The sequence below is a fragment of the Blennius ocellaris genome (assembly GCF_963422515.1).
Source record: "Blennius ocellaris genome assembly, chromosome: 3".
In the NCBI taxonomy this organism is placed as follows: Eukaryota; Metazoa; Chordata; class Actinopteri; order Blenniiformes; family Blenniidae; genus Blennius; species Blennius ocellaris.
The window spans coordinates 3,954,144-3,976,891 of NC_137652.1; the positions used below are offsets into that span (position 1 = coordinate 3,954,144).

Consider the following 22,748-nt stretch of genomic DNA (forward strand, 5'->3'; position numbering starts at 1 on the left):
GGTGGGTGTCAGATCAGTCATGTGGGAGGTTTTTTATTTTTTTTAAACTTCTCAAACTTTATTCTGCATTTGACACCAACAACTCCTGTATTCAACCGACTCCTCATGACGTCACGCCCCCCTGGACTGTTTTATTCCTTGAACTTTATTTATGCATATTTTAGATTCCATGTCATTTATTTATTTAATTCCCAATCTGCAGCTTCTCGCATCAGGATCGACGTTTTATTTCTTCTTTTTTTCTAGTTTGAAATAATAATAAAAAAGAATCCCCGAAACCACTTTGAAGATTAAAAAAACTTTTTCGTGAAAGTGCATGTGTTTTATGTCCCGGGTGTGTGTTTGGGTCGAGTTTAGAAGAGGAGTTCTGTCGTTTCCTGCTCGCCGCGTCCTGACGCGTCCTCCTGCGCGCACTCGCCCCTCCTTTTCGGTCCTGGGCGGAGGTCTGCGAGCGCTGAGGGGAGGAAAAAAAGAAAAAAGAAAAAGTTTGTGGAAGAAGAAGAAAGCTGTGGAAGTTTTCAGCCTCACACCTCTTGGATCACCATGTCCGGCGTGGCCTCCACCCTGGCCAAGAAGCGCGCCCTGGCCGCGGGCTTCGGCACCAACGCCAACGCGGTGCGCTACCTGAACCAGGACTTCACGTCCCTGCGGGCGCAGTGCAGCTCCTCGGGGAAGCTCTTCTGCGACCCCACCTTCCCCGCCGCCCCCGAGGCGCTGGGCTTCAAGGAGCTGGGCCGGAACTCCTCCAAGACCCGGGGGGTCACCTGGAAGAGGCCCACGGTAAGACCCGGACCCGGAGGGATGGGTGATCCGGATCAGAGGGAGTTTTTTAGGGGAAGGGTGAGGTTTGGGAGGGGCCACAGGACTGGAAGCTGGGGACACGGCTGCAAAGTCTGCGCAGCAAGAAATGACAAGCTTTTATTCTCCAGTTTGTAAACCTGAAAGTAGTTTTTTAAACTGTAAAATCTGCAAATCTGATCGAGAAAATAGTGTAATAAAGTATTTGTAGGTGACTTGTAGCTGGAGGTGTGAGGAATCAGGCTGTCCTCCCAAAATACGTTTGAAAAAAAAACCCCAAAACTCATGACAGGAGGTTTGTTTCTCTGTTCTCCTCCTGCCACCGGAAGAACAGCTGAGAACTCTTCTTTTCTGCGTCTCATCTGTTCTGTGAGCAACATTGTAGCGTCTCAAGACGTTTCCTGCACTTTTCCCACTGCAGGAGCTCAAACAACAAAGTAACGAGCAAATGTTTAAAGTTTTTTTTAAACGTGTTGACAGAAGAGGCAGCAGCAGCAGCTTGTTGTTCCAAACTGTCTGAGGCCGAGATGAAACCACCGCACGCGATGTGAGTCACTCAGGAAAGCCACGGGCCTCGCGGTGCATCATGGGAGATGGAGTGGCTCTGGTTCATTGACAGCATCAGGAGAAGTTCCCATTTGAATTGTAGCTGAAACTCGAGTAAATTCTGGCCTCCGTGATGCTGAAGTTCTGGCAAAAAATGACAAGGAGCGACAGTGAAAGAGACTCAGTTCCGGCCAGACGCCCACATGCAGCTGTGATTGTTGATGTTTTGTTTTGTTTTGTTGTTTGTTATAACCCTCTGCTCTCTCTCCCCTCAGGAACTCGTCTCCAGGCCTGAGTTCATCCTCGGAGGAGCCACCAGGACGGACATCTGCCAGGGAGCTCTGGGTGAGGGTTTGGTTGTTGTCGTTGTTGTTGTTCTGCTCGGCTCTGAGGAACGTTTGGGATCAAATCCAGCTGGATTCTACTGGTTTTTACTCTTAAAGGGACTTTTCTAATGAGGAACAGCTGAAGCTGTGAGTCGAGGGTGGTGCCATGCTGATCTTTGATTGGCTGAACAGGAAGGAAGAGAAGTGTCTGCCCGCTATTGTTGGAGGAGGGGGGGTGGAGGGGTGGAAGGGGGGGGGGGGGGGGGGGGGCACACCCAAACTAACCGCAGCATGAGTCATGTTGATTTGGTTTAAACTAAACTTTGAGCTCAGGAATGTGCAACAGAGTGAGACGTCGGTTCAGCATCCACCCATCGCTGCCTGAAGCGGCTCAATGACTCATTTCTCTCTTTTACACACACACACACACACACACACACACACACACACACACACACACACACACACACACACACACACACACACACACACACACACACACACACACACACACACACACACACACACACACACCATCCAGATTCCATGAAGTTTGTTTTGAGGTTTGACTCATCGGTTTTGAGATTTTGGGTGTTTCACAGATTCCAACATTCTTCATGTAAAACACAACAATGTAGCGTAGCACAGTAGAGGAAGTGAACAGCCTGCAGGGGGTGGTAGATGAAGTGAACAGCCTGCAGGGGGCGGTAGATGAAGTGAACAGCCTGCAGGGGGCGGTAGATGAAGTGAACAGCCTGCAGGGGACAATAGATGAAGTGAACAGCCTGCAGGGGGCCAGTAGATGAAGTGAACAGCCTGCGGGGGGCAGTAGATGAAGTGAACAGCCTGCAGGGGGCAGTAGATGAAGTGAACAGCCTGCAGGGGGCCAGTAGATGAAGTGAACAGCCTGCGGGGGGCAGTAGATGAAGTGAACAGCCTGCGGGGGGCCAGTAGATGAAGTGAACAGCCTGTGGGGGGCGGTAGAGGAAGTGAACAGCCTGCGGGGGGGCGGTAGATGAAGTGAACATCGTGCGGGGGGCCAGTAGAGGAAGTGAACAGCCTGCAGGGGGCCAGTAGATGAAGTGAACAGCCTGCGGGGGGCAGTAGATGAAGTGAACAGCCTGCGGGGGGCAGTAGATGAAGTGAACAGCCTGCGGGGGGCAGTAGATGAAGTGAACAGCCTGCAGGGGGGCAGTAGATGAAGTGAACAGCTTGCAGGGGGGCAGTAGATGAAGTGAACAGCCTGCGGGGGGCAGTAGATGAAGTGAACAGCCTGCGGGGGACGGTAGATGAAGTGAACAGCCTGCGGGGGACGGTAGATGAAGTGAACAACCTGCAGGGGGCAGTAGATGAAGTGAACAGCCTGCGGGGGGCGGTAGAGGAAGTGAACAGCCTGCAGGGGGCGGTAGATGAAGTGAACAGCCTGTGGGGGGCGGTAGATGAAGTGAACAGCCTGCGGGGGGCCAGTAGATGAAGTGAACAGCCTGCGGGGGGCGGTAAAGGAAGTGAACATCCTGCAGGGGGCGATAGAGGAAGTGAACAACCTGCAGGGGGCGGTAGATGAAGTGAACAGCCTGTGGGGGGCGGTAAAGGAAGTGAACATCCTGCAGGGGGCGATAGAGGAAGTGAACAGCCTGCAGGGGGCGGTAGATGAAGTGAACAGCCTGTGGGGGGCGGTAAAGGAAGTGAACATTCTGCAGGGGGCGATAGAGGAAGTGAACAGCCTGCAGGGGGCAGTAGTGAGCAGTTTCTCTGTGTGTGCAGGCGACTGCTGGCTGTTGGCAGCCATTGCCTCTCTGACCCTGAACGAGTACGTGATGGCCCGCGTCGTGCCGCAGGACCAGGGCTTCGGCGACGACTACGCCGGCATTTTTCACTTCCAGGTAAATTTTATTCTCGTAAATTGTTGTTAAACTTGTATTTGTTCATACGTCCCGATTTATTTAGTTATTTATTTATTTTTGTCGTTCGTATGCTGAGCGGCTAAGTGGTGTGTTCTGTGGTTGCCATGGTAACCTGGTACGCATTCAATACATACAGATTAATTAAAGGAAGAAAGAAGGTGCTGCTCTGGGAAGTCGAGCAGCTTTGAAATATAGATTGTGACCTTCTGTCCCGCCAGTTCTGGCAGTTTGGCGAGTGGGTGGACGTGGTGATCGACGACCGGCTGCCCGTCAAAGATGGAGAGCTGATGTTTGTCCACTCGGCCGAGGGGAGGGAGTTCTGGAGCGCCCTGCTGGAAAAGGCCTACGCCAAGTAAGACCCTGCTGGCGGGGGGGGGGGGGGGGGGGGTCATTTCTGCACATGATCACACTGCAAAAAGTAAAATCTAGGCAGGATATAATTTCTTAAATGAAGTGAAAAATTACTTGTTTTTGACTTAAAACTAAAATTGTCTGCTCAGATTATTATTCTAGTTTTAATATGATTATGACTTTATTTTCTTATTAGCTAGAATGTTCTTGGCGTTGAGTTTTAAAAACTAGTTATAAGTAATGTTTGGCTTAAAACAAGTGTTTTTCTCATTTTAACATGACTGACCACTGAATTAACATTTCATGAGCCCAGTCTTCTTATTTTAAGATTTGAAAATAACAACACATGAAAATAAAACTTGTTTTGAGTCCAGAAAAGCTGTTTTCAAGACGCTGGGTCATATGGGGCCAGAATTGTTTTCTTAATTTTGAAAATCTTGTCAAGTAAAATTTTCTTGTACTGTTGGGGGCTAATTTTGCTTATTTTAAGTATAAATTTTCTTCTTTTAGTCTATTTTTTTCAGAGGAATTGTTTGCAGTGTGACAGTTTTTTTTAAATAGTCACTCTGTGAATGTTCAGTCTGAGATTTTTCATTGTGTCTTGTTGGTTTCGTGGCTTCATTTGTCCAGCGGAGTTTCTACATGCAGTACTTCAATAGTTTTGGAATCATCAATATTTGTTTTGTTTTGTCGAGTTTTGACATCGGGTGTCTGGTTCTCGGCTTGAATCAAGTTACTGGTGCAGGAACCATTACTCCTGCAACGGCCATTGATAACGTTACAGGAAGAAAGCAAAAAATCTGTTTGATATATATATATATATATATATATATATATATATATATATATATATATATATATATATATATATATATATATATATAAAAGATTACACAATGACTTCTTATAATAGCTGTTTACACTGTTGCTCAGTTTCCAGTTCTAAATCAACTGTTGCAATGTCTCAAGTGACAAATGTTTGTTTGAGATCAGTATTAATGTCATTCCAAGTGAGAGCTGAATTTGGTGTGTCTGCACTGCTAAAATAAAACCGACGGTGAAGAATTAATATTAAATGTCTTGAACATTTGTGATTTTTTTCTGGGAAAGTATGATGAAAATACAAAAGTGTTTTTCGTCCCTCAAACTGTATTGAAGTTGGCTCAGCTTTGTTTTGTTGCTGCAATAAACAATCGCATCTCCTAGGAACAAAACAAAAAAAAGAAGAAGTTTGGCAGAATCTTCTTTCTTCTTTATCGCAGCGTTTCATGAGTCGTTTAAGTCGGAGGTCAGTCAGATTCTCCTCTTCAAACTACTTCAGTTCATTTCATGTGACGGACCAATACGACGTGATGCTTGATTTTCTGGAACATTTCCGTCGCCTGGGAAGAATCAATCCAGAACACATGAGAAACAGAGTCGACGTGTTTGGACTCATGCGCCGTCAGTTGAAATTGACTTTTGTTTTTTGTGAGGTTGAAGTTCCTGCCGCCCCCCCCGAGGCACTGAGACCACATTCCAGTCCGGAGTGTGATAAAGAGGTTTTATTCCCGCAGGAGGGTTTCAGTCGGTTGTTGTGTTGCAGGGTGAGCGGCTGCTACGAGGCCCTGTCCGGTGGCTCCACCACAGAGGGCTTCGAGGACTTCACCGGCGGCATTGCGGAGAACTACGACCTCCAGCGGCCCCCCCGCAACATGTTCCAGATCATCAAGAAGGCGCTGGAGGCCGGGGCCCTGCTGGGCTGCTCCATCGACGTGAGTCCTTAACAGGATAAACAGGAAGTCGGATTATTTATGATGAGGCTCTGATAAAAAAGGTGGACTTGTAGACGGGGAAGCTGGTTGGGATGCAGCCTGGAGGAGCAGGATCGCATTTTAGCCAGATTACAACCGCAAATGTTAGAATGTGGAAAAAGTTGAAGGGGCATTAATGGATTTGCAAGCCACTGTATCTGACCGGCTGTCGTGTGCAGATCACGAGCGCTGCGGATTCGGAGGCCGTGACGCGTCAGAAGCTGGTGAAAGGCCACGCCTACTCCCTGACGGGCGCGGTGGAGGTAACGTGTCCGGCGGCAGCAGCAGTGGCCAGTGAGCTCAGAGCGTGTGCAGAACCAACGGGGTGACGTTGCTCTCTCGTGTCCAGGTGAACTACCGCGGCCGTCAGGAGAAGCTGGTGAGGGTGAGGAACCCGTGGGGTCAGGTGGAGTGGACCGGGGCCTGGAGCGACGGGTAAGTGTCGCAGCATGAGCCTCTTGAGGCTACCCTTCCCCATAACGCTCCTGCTCACTGTCGGAACAAAAAACAGCTCCACCCATGCAGTCCTTCATGTCTGTTCTCGCAGGTCGTCTGAATGGAACTCTGTGCAGGGAGACTGTCCGCATGCCAACGCGGAGGACGGAGAGTTCTGGTAGGTCGACCGCCGTCTGCGTCGTCGGGGTCCGGCACCGGCAGAGCAGAGTGATAGCTGTCCTCCATCCCGTCTCTCTGTAGGATGTCTTTCACCGATTTCCTGCGTCACTACTCCCGTATCGAGGTGTGCACTCTGACCCCCGACACCATAGGAGACGACTCGGTCAAGCACTGGAGCGTGAGCAAGTTCGACGGCACCTGGAGGAAAGGCTCCACTGCCGGAGGCTGCCGGAACCACCCCTGTCAGTACCGAACACCCCCATGCTGGAAATACCGATACCACAATATGATCCCGGACACACAGATTGCTAGGCTGGCAGATGGGGTTTTCCTTCGATTACAGATTTGGAGGGTCAATCGCCCATCTTCACCTTTATGCAACAAAATGTGTCAAATAAGCTCAATTCTTAGTTGAGGGTGAAATCATTCATAAGTGAGGAAATTCTGTGGACGAGCGCGTTCTCCACTGTCTCCCTGTCTGGACCAAAGTGAAGCCTGTTGCTCCTTGTCAAGACTTGCCGACGCGCAAGTCTTGACAAGGAGCAACAGGCTTCACTTTGGTCCTTGTCAAGACTTGCCGACGCGCATTTCTTTGACGGGAATCCCGGATGCCGATGCTCCGGCAGCTCCCCTGCTCTAACTGGACAGGCCTCTCTCTGCAGACACCTTCTGGATGAACCCTCAGTTTGTTATCAAGCTGGAGGAGGAAGACGACGACCCCGACGATGGCGAGGACGGCTGCAGCTTCGTCGTTGGCCTGATCCAGAAGAACCGACGTCGGTTGCGCAAATCGGGGGAGGATATGCACACCGTCGGCTTCGCCATCTACGAGGTCGGAGAAGAGGAATATTGTTCACTTTTCCTTGTTCGTTTCTGAAATCTCAAGTAATTTTCTTCCTCTCCTTCTTTTTTCCCCATTTCAGCTTCCTCAACAGGTGAGCTGAGAGACGGTTTTGTGTTTAGATGAAGACGGCGAGTCTCTCTGGTGACGTCTGACGTTCTGGACACGCTGATGGTTTTTCAGTTCCACGGGCAGCGGCAGGTGCACCTAGACAAGAACTTCTTCTTGAGTCACGCTCAGACGGCGCGGTCCGAAACCTTCGTCAACCTGCGTGAGGTCAGCTCGCGCTTCAAGCTGCCGCCGGGCGAGTACCTGATCGTTCCGTCGACGTTCGAGCCGCACCTGAACGGGGACTTCTGCATCCGGGTGTTTTCCGAGAAACAGACGGAGACAGTGTAAGAGCCCAGACTTCCTGTTACTGCCGTTTGAAAGCCGTTATCTTGACTGATCCCAGACCATATTGGTTGGATTTTGTCTGGTTTCAAACTGGTCTTGAAAAGGTTTCTGACTGGTCTTGGACTCGTTTAGGATCTTGGACTGATTTCTGACTGGTTCCTGATTCTTCTCAGACTGGTTTCTTCCTGGACTTGTCTCGGACTCATCTCTGACTTGTTTAGTAAATGTTCTTTGTGTTGTTTTCGACTGACTTGTAACTTAGTCCCCGGGCCAGAGGCCAATATGGAACCATCTGGGGGGGCAAAGACGACCATATATTTTCTGAAAGCTCACAGTCTCTGGTGTCTGAAAAGGCATGATAACCTTTTCAACTTTTGGTAACTTTTAGAACTTCCGGCTCAGCAAAGATCGGAAATTGTGAAAAAAAAAAAAAGAAAACTGTGAAAATGTAAAATTGCAGTAGCTCAGCATGCCTGCTTATAGGTTACTTGATATGGGGAAGTCATTTATGGCACTCTTGACATTGAAGGTCAAGGTCAATGTAAAAAAATAACATGCAAAATTGAGGATATGACTTCATTTAACAGGCTCTAGAAACCACCACATATATTTTATAGCTCCAAAAGTATTGTAATCTTGCAGGCAAGGCTATGGGCTGCTGTCAGGAAATGTGTAATTTCCGATCATTGCTGGTTTCTGGCTGGTCTTGATTGAAGTTCCTGACTGGACTTGTACTGGATTATAATTTGTTCCTGACGGGGCTCCTGATGCTGCCCTGCCTGGGTCGTGACGATCCGCCTGGTCGGAGTTTGAGGATGAGCTCAATTACAGCTTTTCTTGGTCTCACTCGGTAAATATGTGCATATTTGAGTCCGGCCTGGATCCTCCAGGCGCAGTTTGAAAGGAGGCTTTGACTCCGGAGGTTCACAGGACATGAAGTGCGTCAGTGTTTTCCGTTTTCGGCTGAATGTGACTACGGCGATGTTTTTGCCAACGTGTCCGTCTCTGTGCTCGCAGGCCGTGTGACGACCCGGTCAACGCCGAGCTGGAGGACGTAAGTTACACCGATTCATGAAAGCATAGTACTTTCACTGAAGTATACACATTTTCTAGTTTTTTTTTTTTTCCTGTGACTCGCTGTTGTCTGTGTGAAACTCCTGTGAAAAATCCTGAGGCTTCATGAACAGGGATTATTGAAACACTTTCACTTTCTCTAATTAAGACAAAAGGAATTTTTGGATTGTGACGTATGAATAAGTTCACTTTTATGAATTTCTCTCTTGGGTTATTAAGTATTCAGTCATATTTTATGTATTATTATACATAGAAAGGGCTTTATTCATCCGTGGGGGGATTAAAATATAAAATAAAATAAAGATGCCACATCTTTATACATAATATATAAAAAAACATTTTTAAAATGGAGTGGAAACACAAATGTATTCAAACATAATAAGTTTGATTTATGCAACTACTTGCAAGTTAATATGAACCGACTGTTTCATCCATGTGATTACAAAAACATCTTCATGCGTTATTTAAAACGGCTCATGGTTGAGCTTCATTTAAACTCAGTTTTTCAATCGGGGATTAAAATACAAAGAAAACATTTGCTGTGAGTTTAAAGTGAGTTTCCTGTTAACCGTCAACAATAATTAACTAGCGTCCTGCCTGAGTTATCCTCCGTGTGCTGGCAGGAGTGTTCGAATAATGGTTTGCTTGTGTTCAACATGGAGGGCTTGAATAGAGCACAGGGCACTAGAACAACATTTCAGTAACTAAAGCAATGATAATTGAAAGCTCAGGGTCAGTTTACACCTCATTTTCTAACACGATAAAAACAGACACAACCATGTGGAAGAAAGTTTATATAAAATTTTGGTGGTTTTCAGTGTGTCTGTCAGGCTGAGTCCTCGACTTCCTGCCAGTGCGGCGGTTCTTCACATCTGTGTGCACAATACGCTTGAACCCGTTTTTAAACATACAGTATATGCCTGTCTCCATGCCGAAGTGCCCTTGGGCAAGACGCTGAGCCTCAAACTGCTCCCATTGGCTGCAGCCTCAGTGTGTGAATGGGTGAATGTGATGAGCCACGTAAAGCACCATACAAGTGAGGTCCAATTACAAACCTTGGAAATCAAACATCTGTGTGTGTGTGTGTGTGTGTGTGTGTGTGTGTGTGTGTGTGTGTGTGTGTGTGTGTGTGTGTGTGTGTGTGTGTGTGTGTGTGTGTGTGTGTGTGTGTGTGTGTGTGTGTGTGTGTGTGTGTGTGTGTGTGTGTGTGTGTGTGTGTGTGTGTGTGTGTGTGTGTTCTCAGGAAACTGTACCGGAGTCGGAGGTGGACGCAGGATTCAGAAACCTCTTCTCCAAACTGGCCGGAGACGTAAGTTTGACTCCTGTCGGCTCACGGGAAACTAAATCCAGCCGATCGGAGCTGAAGGAACATCGACAGGAAGTCACGTGATGCAGGAAGGAAAAGATTCTTAACTGGGAGGCGGGGTTTGACTGGGTGGAGGCGGGGTTGGCTGGGTAGAGGCGGGGTTGACTGGGTGGAGGCGGGGTTGACTGGGTGGAGGCGGGGTTTGGCTGGGTGGAGGCGGAGTTGACTGGGTAGAGGCGGGGTTGACTGGGTGGAGGCGGGGTTTGGCTGGGTAGAGGCGGGGTTGACTGGGAGGAGGCGGGGTTGACTGGGTGGAGGCGGGGTTTGGCTGGGTGGAGGCGGAGTTGACTGGGTAGAGGCGGGGGTTGACTGGGTGGAGGCGGGGGTTGACTGGGTGGAGGCGGGGTTTGGCTGAGTAGAGGTGGGGTTTGGCTGGGAGGAGGCGGGGTTTGGATGGGTGGAGGCGGGGTCGGCAGGGCAAATCTGATTGGCTTCGCTCTCTCACCGTTTCAGGACATGGAGATTTCGGCGACGGAGCTGCGAACCATCATGAACAAGATTGTTGGCAAACGTGAGCCGGAGCTCCCAGCAGGTTTGACGGAGGCGTGAGTCGCCACGGGTTTCACTTCCTGTTTCCTGTTTGCGCAGGAACTGACATCAAGACGGACGGTTTCGGCATGGAGACGTGCAGAGTGATGGTCAACCTCATGGACGTATCCTTCAACTCGTTACTGAAACCTCGACCACAAACACTGAGGAAATACAGTAGATCTACACATTAGTGCTAACTTGTAGTAAATAGTTCTACACATTAGTGCTACACTTGTAGTAAATAGTTCTACACGTTAGTGCTACACTTGTAGTACATAGTTCTACACGTTAGTGCTACACTTGTAGTGCATAGTTCTACACATAGGTGAGAAGGATTAGTTCACAGGAGTGAGTGAATACAGGCTTTTTGCCGTCTGAACTTTTCACGTGAAACTTTAGTCATGTGACCGACGACGCCAGTCGTCCCGAATTCGCCCCCCATCACTCCTACTCGCCTCTCGTCCAGCTCCTCCGTCTGTTCTCCCAGTCTGTTGTCCCAGTCTGTTGTCTCAGTCTGTCACTTTCTTTGACCACGTGGCAGGACAGCGGCAACGGAAAGCTCGGCCTCGGCGAGTTCGCCACGTTGTGGAAGAAGGTGCAGCGTTACCTGGTGAGACACACACACACACACACACGGACAGTCATACACAACCAGATGTAAATTATGTTGTGTTTTTTTTGTACAAAGTCCATCTATAAGAACAACGACTCTGATAATTCCGGGACGATGAGCACGCCTGAGATGAGAGTCGCCTTCAAAGACGCCGGTAAATTGAATTACACCTCTTTCTCTGCAGGATACTTTGATTTTTCTATGTGAATTATTCCATGAAACTTTCTTATTCAATTTTTTTTTTTAATCTGAAAATTGCTTTACACGCTCACATGACCAGCGACGAGTTTGAACAGGGTTTGAAACTTCTCCATTGGTTTTGTTTTTTTTGCCTGAACTTGTTATCCCGATGAGGATGAGCTCTCGGCGAGGTCATAGCGTCTCGTCTGTCCTCCAGGTTTCACCCTCAACAACACCATCTACCAGCTGCTGGTTGCCCGATACTCCGACCCCGACATGACCATCGACTTCGACAACTTCGTGGGCTGCCTGATGAGGCTGGAAACCATGTTCAGTGAGTTCCACACCGCTTTTAAACGTCAACATGGAGACACATGGAGTAACTGTACTGCCCCACATGCCTCCAAATGTCTCTCTGCCCCACTTTTCCTGATCACTTCCTGTCGCTGAGATGTCTTCTTGTCCTCCGTTTGACCTTCCACCCTTTAGAACTCTTCAAGAAGTTCGACCCTCAGGACAGCGGCTCCATCGAGCTCAACTTCACTCAGGTGAGTCGTGTTGGAACGCGAAACATGATGCCGCCACACGGTCCGACGTCACTCTGACCTCCGTCTTCTTCGTCCCACAGTGGCTGAAGTTTTCCATGCTCTGAACCTGGAGCCTCGCCAGAGCCTGCCCCCCCCCCCGTGTTAACTCGGCTTCAGGGTCTTCAGGACGCCTGCTTTCACCGCTCGCAACCAGTACTGCCAAGAAATGTCAATAAATATCTCAGAACTTCTAACCAGCGTGTCTTTGTGTTCTGTGTTGTTCTGTGTTTCAGGTAATTTAGGTAGATCAGAGGTGTCAACCTCAGCTTAGTTCAGTGGCTCGTTGAGTGGACCGGTAAAATAGGCCAATAATTAACCTGAATTGAAATTTTTATTCGTTTATGATGCAGAATATACGTAATGAAAATGTCTATATTTTCAGGAAACCAATTAATTAGTGCGGGAAGTTACTACAATCTTAGCATAGAATTAATTTAAAAGATACCTTCTTTACTTTATCCCCATGAGTTGCAGCAGATTTTGCCACTAATCTTCCTGGAAGTCTGGAAGATGAATACAATTACATTATAGTGCATCAAAATAAACTGTACACCTCAAGGCCGTGGGTTTGTTTTAAACGCCTGAACTCGATTATCATTAAAAATGGAAGCGATGGGAAACTTTTAACCAAAATTCCCTGTAAATGTGTGAATTTATTAGAAGAAGCATTTACCTTTAAGCAGTTTAACAGGGAGGAGTGAAAACTTCAACCAATGTTTACCAATTTAATGAGCAAACTGTGAATTGCACTTCCTGGTGGTGTGACGTCACGACCCATGCTGTCTCGTCACGTGACTGCTGAACTCTGGTGTTTTGCAAAGGGCGCATTGTGCTGATGATGCAGCCCCGCCCCTCCCGCCGGGCGGGGCAGGGTGATGCAGCAGAGCATCCTCACCCTCAGCGTCGTACCGGACCCAGCGCAGACCTCCTCCCGGAGCAGAGAGACCCGGAGACACCGAGACAAGACCCCGGAGCCCCCGGAGCCGAGCAGGTGAGTCTGCGCGGGGTCCCGGTGCTTTGGATCCGCGATGTTTCCTCCTCGACCGTTTGCGCTTCGATTCAACACACGAGTTTCACGTGATTTTCGCGATTTTCAATCAGTTTCCGAGTTAAAGGGGAAAAAAATCAAATAAAAATAAAAGCTTTTTTCGCTGCAGGTGGTGGCGGGATGCCAAACCTGACTTCCTGTTTACGTTTTGCTGTAACGAATGACGTCATGTTGTGACCTGCAGATGGAGACAAAAGTGTGTTTCTGCGACTGAAACTAATATCAGGAGTTCCTCACACCGCTGCATGTGATGCTCCTTCTCCTCTTCCTCATGCGACCCTATCTTCATCCTCCTGCTCCTCTTCATCTCATCCTCCTCTTCCTCCTAATGCTCCATCCCTCTGCTCTTCGTCTCCACACCTGATTCTTCCGACCTTAACGCCGGACGTTGAAATCCACCACGTCGTCCGCAGCCTTTCTTCTTCTGATGCTTTTATTTTTTTGGTCCAGGATGTTCGGAGGCGTGTCCAGTCAGATCCAGAGGGAGCGGAGCCGGGCCTCGGGTCTGGGCTCGGTCCAGCAGGCCATCCGCTACCTGAACCAGGACTTCCAGGCCCTGAAGGAGGAGTGTGCGCAGGATGGCTCGCTGTTCCAGGACCCCATGTTCCCGGCAGAGGCCTCCTCGCTGGGCTTCAAGGAGCTCGGGCCCTCCACCGCCAAAACCAGAGGGGTGGAGTGGAAAAGACCGACCGTGAGACTCGCCACACGAGACGCTCCTGTTGTTAACGACGCTCAGGAGGAGTCGCTAACAAACATGCTCACACTGCAAAAACATAAACAAAAACAAACTACAAAGACACAAACGGCCACAGCTGAAAATGCCAAACTGTACAGGCAAGAATAACAAACTGCAACAAAGAACAAACTACAGCCATGAACAACACATGGCGAAAGAAACAAACAACGGAAACGTCAAAATACAAAAGGACACAATAACAACAAACTGCAAAAAGTAACAGACAATAATGAAAAGACAACATAAACTACAGATTAAAATAAAGTCAAACCCAAACACACAAAACAACATGGTAAACTACCAAGACTACAAATAAACTGCTTTAGAAATCCCAACATATTACAAATACACAAACAACAACACTTGTTGAAAGGACAGAAACGATTACAAACAAACACACAACAGAACTGCAAATTTTAAGCACACAAACAACGAATTGCAGACTGAAATGCACGCAAATTACAAAGACACAAACACACTTTAAAAAACAACAACACACACGGCAAAGACACAAAATACAGGAGACGACAAACTATGAAAACAAAAATAACGACTGGCAATAAACAACAAATTCCAGACAATAACCACAAGCTGCACAGTCTGCAACGACACAAACAACAACACACTGTACAAAAAAACGCAAGAAAAAAAAAAAAGAATTGTAACAACAAAAACACCAACAATTAAACATTATACATAGATTTTCCAATTAGTACACATTTTAATCATAAATGAATCTAATGTGTACAAACATAAATGTTGTACATAATTATTTGTTTATATGCATCAATATATAAACATGAATGTAAACATGAATATTGTACATGAAAAGGTAAAAAGGTGACGCGTTAATTTACACCTAAATATTCAGGTAATTCGTCGCCTGTTGCACTCTGACCTCTGATTGGCTCGGCCACATGACCCTCTGTCTCTGATTGGCTGTCCCAGGAGCTGTCTGCAGACCCTCAGTTCATTGTGGGCGGAGCCACCAGGACCGACATCTGCCAGGGGGCACTAGGTGAGACGCCGTCCTGACGGCAAATCCACAGAACTTTTGACGGCGAAAATCTTCAGATGTTTAAAGAAATGTATCAACATGGCAATCAACACAAAAAACTAAATATTTGGCATTAAGACGACTGCAAAGAGACAAGCAGCGTGTTCACTGGTCTGTAAGAATGAGCTTCACAATGTCCAAAGTGGGATTAGTTGGTTCAAAGGGAAGTGGATCCAGCTCCCAGCATGCACCTGGGCAGACGCCGCAGCACAAGCTAAAGCAGATCAGCTGTTAAAAGAGTGTTCCAGATCCCCGCGGGGAGGGAAAATCCAACGGCGTGAAGGTGAACAAACCTGCAGCGACGATGTTGACTTAGACATGTTCTGAAAAAAAAACAAAAAAACCTGAGACGGCACGTCACACTTAAACCAGCACATTTCCTCCACCGGCGTCTTCTTTACAAGAAGCACCTGAAGTGAATCGATCGGTTAAGTGACGTCGGTCGGTCGGACTCCATTAGACGCATTAGCAGCCGTTTTGTTTATGTTGCTTGCTTTTAGCCGAGCTGCAGCGTGTCTCCAATGAGCATTAGACTAATGGAGTCACATCCGGCTACATGGACTTTGTTTTGTCTAATGGCACAAGACTCCAGTGCTGGTCGGTTCCAGGACCCAGAATGGACGGGGTTAACTTAAAAGAATTACACGAATTACGTAAAGAGAGGAAGCCTCGGTCACTGAAACGCTCGCAGACGACTACAGCTATCGAGGAACTTGCAACCCAACAAGCCACCCTTACTTACTCAGAACTTGTAACTCGTAACCTTGACTGTGATAGAAAATGTGAAGATGTGTGGTGGATTTAAATCAAGGCCACTCCCGAGACGTCAAACCTCTTGAGTGGTGTTTGGGTGAGCGGCGGTCCCGGTCCGGGTGTCGGCGACGGCGTCACTTCCGGTGTCGGGCGCCGGCTCTTGACCTCGGCTCGTGTTCCAGGTGACTGCTGGCTGCTGGCGGCTATCGGCTCCCTGACGCTGAACGAACGCCTGCTGCACCGCGTGGTTCCTCACGGTCAGAACTTCACCGATCGATATGCCGGCATCTTCCACTTCCAGGTGACGGTCCGCCCGTTGACACAGGCCACGCCCACTCCGCTCCAATCTGGTGCTCCTCCTTTAATTCTGGTCCCCCCCCTCTTCCAGTTCTGGCAGTTTGGCGAGTGGGTGGACGTGGTGGTCGACGACCGGCTGCCGGTCAAAGATGGAGAGCTGATGTTTGTCCACTCGGCCGAGGGGAGGGAGTTCTGGAGCGCCCTGCTGGAAAAGGCCTACGCCAAGTGAGGGATACATCCACACATGTCCTCAATTTACACAAACCCGTCGAAACCTGCACACATTCACCTTCATCCAGACTGTTTGAAAGTGGTTCAGACTCATTTCAAATGGTTTTGACGAGTTGAAATGTCTCGAGGACGACGGTGAATATCTCCTCGTGTCGCCAGGTTGAACGGGTCGTACGAGGCGCTGTCTGGCGGCAGCACCACCGAGGGCTTTGAGGATTTCACCGGCGGCGTGTCGGAGATGTACGAGCTGAAGAAAGCCCCCAGAGACCTCCACCGTATCATCACCAAAGCCCTGGAGCGAGGCTCGCTGCTCGGCTGCTCCATCGACGTCAGTCCCTCCCGAGATCGGGCCGTAGCTTCTGCCCACACGATTGTCGTGTTTTGATCAGACGGATCCAGGACGCCCTCACAGTTCTCGCTCCCTGTCTGCCCGTCCTCAGATCACCAGTGCTTTTGACATGGAGGCGGTGACCTTTAAGAAGCTGGTCAAAGGCCACGCCTACTCCGTCACTGGCCTGCGACAGGTGAGCGCCGGCTCCGTTCAGATGTTCAAACTCACCACATCATCTCGTCATCCTCTCAAAACCAGAGCTTATTTCAGCTCCCGGGTCGGCCAATCAGAAACGTCTATCTGATTGGGTAGCGTCTCTCTCTCTCACCATGCATTGGTGTTTGCGGTCCTGCAGGTGCAGTACCGCGGCCGACAGGAGCGTCTCATCCGGATCAGGAACCCGTGGGGTCAGGTGGAGTGGACGGGAGCGTGGAGCGACAGGTCAGCGCCGCGGCGCCGCGGGCAGGTCGGACCTCCGACTGACTGAATGGGCTGACTGATGCGTGCGTGTCGTTTCAGCTCGACGGAGTGGAATGACGTCGACGGGGAGGACAAAGAGGAGCTGTTGTGCAAAATGGAGGACGGAGAATTCTGGTGGGTGAGGTTCCCGGGAATGGGCGGGGCCTGTCGGGGCCTGGCCGGTGACGAGCCGGGTCTCTTGTGTGTCAGGATGTCTTTCCAGGAGTTCCTGCGTCAGTTCTCCCGACTGGAGATCTGCAACCTGACGCCAGACGCCCTCAGCCAGGACTCCACCGGCTTCTGGACCACGGTGACGTTCCAGGGCAGCTGGAGGAGAGGAAGCACCGCCGGCGGCTGCAGGAACCACCCAAGTGAGGACCGCCCGATCCCCTGCCCGATCCCCGCCCACACACACCCTCCACCACCAACCGGTTCATGTAGATCGTCATTTCTCAGAGTTTTTTTTAACTTGTGGTAGTTTGTTCTCTCTGAGTTCAACCCAGACCGGAGACCAGCGCAGGGTGTTCGGACCTCCAGGCCGCTTTGACCCCGGTTCCTGACCGCAGCATATCGAGCTGCTTTAAACTCGTGGTAATTCCAGATTTACATGAGCCCTGCTGAGATTCCCCACGATGCCTCCCCGCAGACACGTTCTGGATCAACCCTCAATATAAGATCTGCCTGCTGGAGGAAGACGACGACCCCGATGACGACGAAGCCTCGTGCAGCTTCTTGGTGGCTCTGATGCAGAAAGACCGTCGCCGCTATCGCCAACAAGGCCAGGACATGCACACCATCGGCTTCGCCATCTACGAGGTCAGAGGTCACAGCACCGCATGAATATGCAGCAGTACAGAAAAAGTCAAACCTGAACTGGATTTCTTTGTTCGCAGATTCCAGAGGAGGTGAGTTGGCAGCGTCGTGACCATGAGCTCCTGCAGGTCCAGTGAGAAGTTTCTGCTCTGCAGGGGGGGTCAGGATGGGGATCTGATCCCACAGAATGGCTCCTGAAGGGGCCCTCTTGTTCTAACAGCTGTCGCGATACACAATGTCGACCACCAGGGGGCACCAACAATGTTCAGACAGCTGCAGAGCTTGACGTTGGTCAGACGTTGATCTTCCTCACAGAGGCAAACATGCGGGGCAGTGTTTGAAGCTTTATTGCTCCTCAGATTCTGGGATGTGGTTTGAATTCTGCAGCCGGTGTCTTGTGTTCCTGCGTCCCGTCCTCTTGACGACTGCTGCGTTTGTCCAACAGCACCGTGGCTGTCCCAGCATCCACCTGAAGAAGGACTTCTTCCTGCGTCGCTCGTCCTGCGCTCGCTCCGACACCTTCATCAACCTGCGGGAGGTGAGCACCAGGCTCCGCCTCCCCCCCGGGGAGTACCTCATCGTCCCCTCTACCTTCGAGCCCTCCAAGGAGGCCGACTTCGTGCTGCGGGTGTTCACGGAGAAGCAGTCGGAGACAGAGTGAGTGTCCTCACAGCTGTGCAAGGTCTTGTTGTGTTGAAGCTGAGAGTGACTGTGTGGCTCTTCATAGGGAGATGGACGACGACGTGGTGGCGGACTTGGACGACGAGGTACCTACTTCTTGTTCATTCTTAAAGTGCTTTCAGTCTGAGAGCCCCCCTCCCCCGTCACCCCTTCATCCTCCAAACAACCATCGACCTCCTGCTTCCTGTCTGCAGGCAGAACTCTCAGAGGGAGACATCGACGACTCCTTCAGGTCCATGTTTGCTCAGCTGTCCGGAGACGTGAGTACAGACCGTCCGCTGACATGCCGACAAATCCTGAGCTCAGCCTGACGGACTGTCTCTTCTCCCTTCAGGACATGGAGATCTCAGTGCGTGAGCTCCGGACCGTCCTCAACCGAGTGGTGTCCAAACGTCAGTAGCAGAACTCCACTCAATAGACTGTCGCAAAACGCACAAGCTTGTTCTTGCACCTGAACAAACCCGCAAGCTGTGGAATCTCTCTTGTTTCCTGTGGTGTCTCTCTTGACTGTTTGACGTCTTTCCTGTCTCTGCAGACCGAGACCTGCAGACTGACGGCTTCAGTATGGAGTCCTGCAGAGCCATGGTCAGCCTCATGGACGTATCCTCACCTGCCAAACCAGGATGTGCAGATCGTGGCTTCAACTCTGGCTGAAATTCAGACTTGTGTGCAGATGTTTGCGCTCGCGCGTGTGTGTGTGTGTAGAGTGTTTACCTTGACACTGTCTCAGAAGGACGGCAGCGCTCGACTTGGTCTCCTGGAGTTTCAGATCCTCTGGAACAAGATCCGCAAGTGGCTGGTGTGTATCATGTTATGTTTGTGTGTGTGTGTTTCTATATGGTGTGTATATGTGTGTGCTGTTTCCTGCAGGGGATTTTCCGGGAGTTTGATCTGGATAAATCCGGCTGTATGAACTCTTATGAGATGCGTCTGGCTCTGGAAAACGGCGGTAAATTCTTCCATCTTTTCTGGTGAACCTCACCGGCATTGTCCCCCCCCTGACCTGCGATGTGCCCCCACCCCCGCAGGCTTCAAGCTCAACAACAAGCTCTACCAGATGCTGGTCGCCCGCTACGCCGACAACGAGGTGGTTGACTTTGACAATTTCACCTGCTGCCTGCTGCGCCTGGAAGCCATGTTCAGTACGTGACGCGCACCGCCAACACGCCGTGTTTAAATCGCCGTTGCGCCATCATCGCACTGTCCTCCCGCTTACGTTTGTCCCGACTCCACAGGAACCTTCCAGGAACTGGACCGGGACAAAACGGGGAGCGTGGAGATCAACATCACCGAGGTAACGGCATTAAAACAACATAACAACGGAAACATCGTATGACTTAACACAATAGTACATGCAAACATTTTACTGCATAAAAACAAAACGCAAGCGCGTTCACAGCTGTCGTTTCTCTCCTCAGTGGCTTTTCATCAGCATGTGCGGCTGAAGCACCACCGAGGAAGACCTACGTCATCCAAGGAAACGCCGAAGTACAATAAAGTACTACGGAAGTCCCCTGACGTTATTTGAAGTACTACTAGTTAGAAGTTAAGCAGATTTAAAAAAAATGTAAAAATAGAACTGATGCGCCGCCTTGAACGCAACGCCGATAATTGACAGTGAAGCCGGTTACCTGAACGCATCACGATGCCATCACTAATAACTAAGAGTGAAACCTGTACTTGAACGCATCACAACGTTAACGCCGATAACTGACAGTGACGTCGGTTGTCCCTCATCATTCTGACTATACAGGGTTGCTTACTACTTATGGACGTGTGATTTTACACAGGATTTCCTTTAATATTAATATTAACACATTTAATAACCACTCCGGGATCCGTGCCTTTGTCTTTCGTACTCGATGAGCGTCGGTGACGGAACAACGCTGCAGCTGCACCGTCTCTTATAGTCCTGACACTGATGACTGCACTGTGCTTATGAGCTAAATTCTGTTCAGCAGCGTCTATTCACCACTTCATTAAACTGCCCGCGTTGCATTTTGAAGTAGTCACATGCGCTGGCATGTTGGATGGACTTTGATAAAAATAAAAATAAAAAAATAAGTTTTCTGAAGTGCATGAAGGTTTGTTTTGTTTGTTTTTTTTAGCCTCCGAATCGTTGTTTCTTCAGTGGCCCCAATACTCTTCAGAACCATAAAAAGAAACTTAAAAAAACAAAACAAATTGTGAACCGTAGTAGAAACGAGGGCCCTGGTGTGAAGCAGGAACAATAGGTTGGTTTGACCCCAAAAGACATCAGGTGTTAAAAATCTAAAATTAAATCAAATTGTACTTATGAAGAGAATAGTGCTGGACAAGCCCCATTCTTTTCAGACATTTTGACAACAATAAAAATGGTTAAATGAAATGTATATTTGCTTCAGTTTAAAAAACAAAAAAAACAAAACCTGAGTAACCGTCTCAGGTCGTAAGTTTTCCAGGGTGGTGAAGCGATAGCTGTCGGCCATGTACAAAACTACCGTGGTACGTCATTCTAATGAATATAAAAACACATTCGACCACGTTAAAAGCCAGTAAAACTGGAACTTTTGTTTATTTACAGGTCAATGAAGGCTTCATGCGAGTTCAGGTTCAGCTCGTTCAAACGTTTTACATCTGAATTCAATAAAGTGAGAAATAAGAAACCCGATCCACTGACTGTGTCTGATTTTCACCGGAAGTCACCAACATACCATCATCATAAAACATAAAATACGAGCTATTAATGAAGCTTTACCACAGTTTTTGTTCCAGAGAGCTCATAGCAGGAAAAAACTGCTTTACAGAGATAAACTTGACATTTCTATTTGGTTTTGGAGCCAAAAAGTCTAAGAGTCAAAGTTTGACTGGATCCGGCTCACGGGGGGGCGGCAGGTTCACCTGGGCAGGTGAGCACTCCATCGGCCACACATGCAGCAGCCTCCTCCAGGGGCCGTAAAGTCTGACCCTCTGCCTTCACTGGGTCGGAGCCTCGCGGCCGTCCAGCGGGCCGAGCAGCACGGCCTCGGCCTCCAGCAGCGTGGTGTCGCTCTGGGCTCCCAGGAAGCGGGCGGTGAGCTCCAGGTCCACCAGCCGCAGGCGGACCCTGCTGCCCCGCAGCAGCTTCTCTCCTCCGGTCGCCGGCCGCCGACACACGCAGTGAAACTTCCCCCCGAAGTCCACGTACAGGTCATCCTGGACCACGTGGAAGATCCGGCCGACCACCACCTTGTCCCGGGCCGGACCCATCTGGACGTGCGGGGACCGGCGGAGCAGCGAGGCGAAGCTCTCCTCCTGACCGGGGCCGGGGGCTCCCGGGCGCGCCGCGGAACCCTCCGCCCCCCGCCGGAGCTCCGACTGCTGCTCGAAGGCGGCAGCGAAGCCGGAGCGAGGTTTGTCCGCGGTGGAGTCCGAGCAGAAGCCGCGGGAGAGGAACCGGAGCCCGGACAGACGTCCGGGGACGACCCTGCACAAGGCCGCCATATTGTCTCACTGAACCGGAAGCAGACGGCTTTTCACTTCCTGTACGGAATGACGTCATCCGGTCATCGTCAAGCTAGCTATCTATCTACATTAAATAAAAACATCAGGAGGAGCACAACTTTCAAAAGTCTTAATGGCTTTCATCTTGGTTGGATTTGTGACAGTTTTCACATATTGTTTGTTTCAAAGATAGAGAAGAGTGGTTTTTGATTTGTATAACGACATTTATGAATATGTCATTTGGCTAAAAGTATAATAAGATTAATGATAGAACAGTTTTGCGTCTGCTGGATGCTGCTGTCTTCCCAAAGAATCGTCCGTCTTTATATACAGGACTTATACTTATTATACTTTACAGGACACTTTGTCCTGTATATAAAGACGGACGATTCTGATGTTGACTGAAATCACCATATGCATATAAATATAAAATATCCTTAGAATTCTTGAGAAATGTCAGTGAACTCTGCCAATCATCAATTTCACACACTCATCAGTATTTACTCCCTTCTTTTACAGAATCCCTCCGTCGATTTCGACACTACCATGATCTAGTATCTACTTCCTTCTTATTGTTCGGGAAAAATTCCTCCTACTTTAATGTTTAAGACAATTAAATATATATAAATATTAGATGAGGATGATGTGAGTGCACACAAAAGGCAGTTTTTAAATGATGATTTAATGTTTTTAAAGGAAAAAAAGCTGTTTAAACTGATACCGACCTCACACATCCATTTGTAAAGCTTTAGGACTCCAGGGAATGACGGTGAGAGATGGAGGAAACATGGAACCGTGGAGAAACTCCCCAGGAGTGGCTGGCCGACCACAACGACCCCAGGAGGCCATGGACGACTCCTCCAGGACGTCACCAAGGAACCGGGGCAACATTTAATTAAAGCACTGCAGGCCTCCCTTGTCTCAGCTGAGGTCAGAGTTCATGACTGAACTACACTTGG

At 49.2% G+C, this 22,748-nt stretch overlaps 3 protein-coding genes across 3 annotated transcripts; 2 read left to right on the plus strand and 1 right to left on the minus strand.

Annotated features, from left to right (window-relative positions):
• Positions 1 to 403: 403 nt before the first annotated feature.
• Positions 404 to 12,115, plus strand: LOC308148888 (calpain-2 catalytic subunit-like). The gene is made up of 20 exons (XM_080520431.1): positions 404 to 780; positions 1,620 to 1,689; positions 3,435 to 3,553; positions 3,793 to 3,926; positions 5,511 to 5,679; positions 5,898 to 5,981; positions 6,068 to 6,153; positions 6,266 to 6,331; positions 6,415 to 6,575; positions 6,996 to 7,177; positions 7,358 to 7,569; positions 8,588 to 8,624; positions 9,888 to 9,953; positions 10,464 to 10,521; positions 10,599 to 10,663; positions 11,083 to 11,151; positions 11,230 to 11,308; positions 11,552 to 11,668; positions 11,824 to 11,882; positions 11,963 to 12,115. The coding sequence occupies exons 1-20, from the start codon at positions 544 to 546 to the stop codon at positions 11,984 to 11,986; spliced, it is 2,094 nt and encodes a 697-aa protein (XP_080376557.1). The 5' UTR covers positions 404 to 543; the 3' UTR covers positions 11,987 to 12,115.
• A 729-nt stretch (positions 12,116 to 12,844) lies between these two features.
• On the plus strand, positions 12,845 to 20,417 carry LOC308149238 (calpain-1 catalytic subunit-like). Its single transcript, XM_080520922.1, has 21 exons — positions 12,845 to 12,912; positions 13,420 to 13,660; positions 14,654 to 14,723; positions 15,698 to 15,816; positions 15,904 to 16,037; positions 16,203 to 16,371; positions 16,484 to 16,567; positions 16,730 to 16,815; positions 16,894 to 17,204; positions 17,480 to 17,649; positions 17,727 to 17,738; positions 18,092 to 18,303; positions 18,374 to 18,413; positions 18,522 to 18,587; positions 18,662 to 18,719; positions 18,863 to 18,927; positions 19,058 to 19,126; positions 19,198 to 19,276; positions 19,356 to 19,469; positions 19,563 to 19,621; positions 19,746 to 20,417. Exons 2-21 carry the CDS (start codon positions 13,421 to 13,423, stop codon positions 19,770 to 19,772), a joined length of 2,184 nt encoding a protein of 727 aa, XP_080377048.1. The 5' UTR covers positions 12,845 to 12,912; position 13,420; the 3' UTR covers positions 19,773 to 20,417.
• Positions 20,418 to 20,846: 429 nt separating this feature from the next.
• Positions 20,847 to 21,789, minus strand: mrps28 (mitochondrial ribosomal protein S28; the record flags this gene model as incomplete). The annotated part of the gene is made up of 1 exon (XM_080520923.1): positions 20,847 to 21,789. One exon carries the CDS (start codon positions 21,787 to 21,789, stop codon positions 21,283 to 21,285), a length of 507 nt encoding a protein of 168 aa, XP_080377049.1. The 3' UTR covers positions 20,847 to 21,282.
• Between the last annotated feature and the right edge of the window lie 959 nt (positions 21,790 to 22,748).

Excerpts from the sequence above, each read along its gene's own strand:
- LOC308148888 (XM_080520431.1), top strand. The coding sequence starts at position 544 with ATGTCCGGCGTGGCCTCCACCCTGGCCAAGAAGCGCGCCCTGGCCGCG. Across the intron at positions 3,554-3,792 it reads CCGGCATTTTTCACTTCCAG|TTCTGGCAGTTTGGCGAGTG; the intron begins GTAAATTTTATT and ends CTGTCCCGCCAG. Across the intron at positions 7,178-7,357 it reads TCTACGAGGTCGGAGAAGAG|TTCCACGGGCAGCGGCAGGT; the intron begins GAATATTGTTCA and ends ATGGTTTTTCAG.
- LOC308149238 (XM_080520922.1), top strand. The coding sequence starts at position 13,421 with ATGTTCGGAGGCGTGTCCAGTCAGATCCAGAGGGAGCGGAGCCGGGCC. Across the intron at positions 19,127-19,197 it reads ACAAGATCCGCAAGTGGCTG|GGGATTTTCCGGGAGTTTGA; the intron begins GTGTGTATCATG and ends TGTTTCCTGCAG. Across the intron at positions 19,470-19,562 it reads GCGCCTGGAAGCCATGTTCA|GAACCTTCCAGGAACTGGAC; the intron begins GTACGTGACGCG and ends CCGACTCCACAG.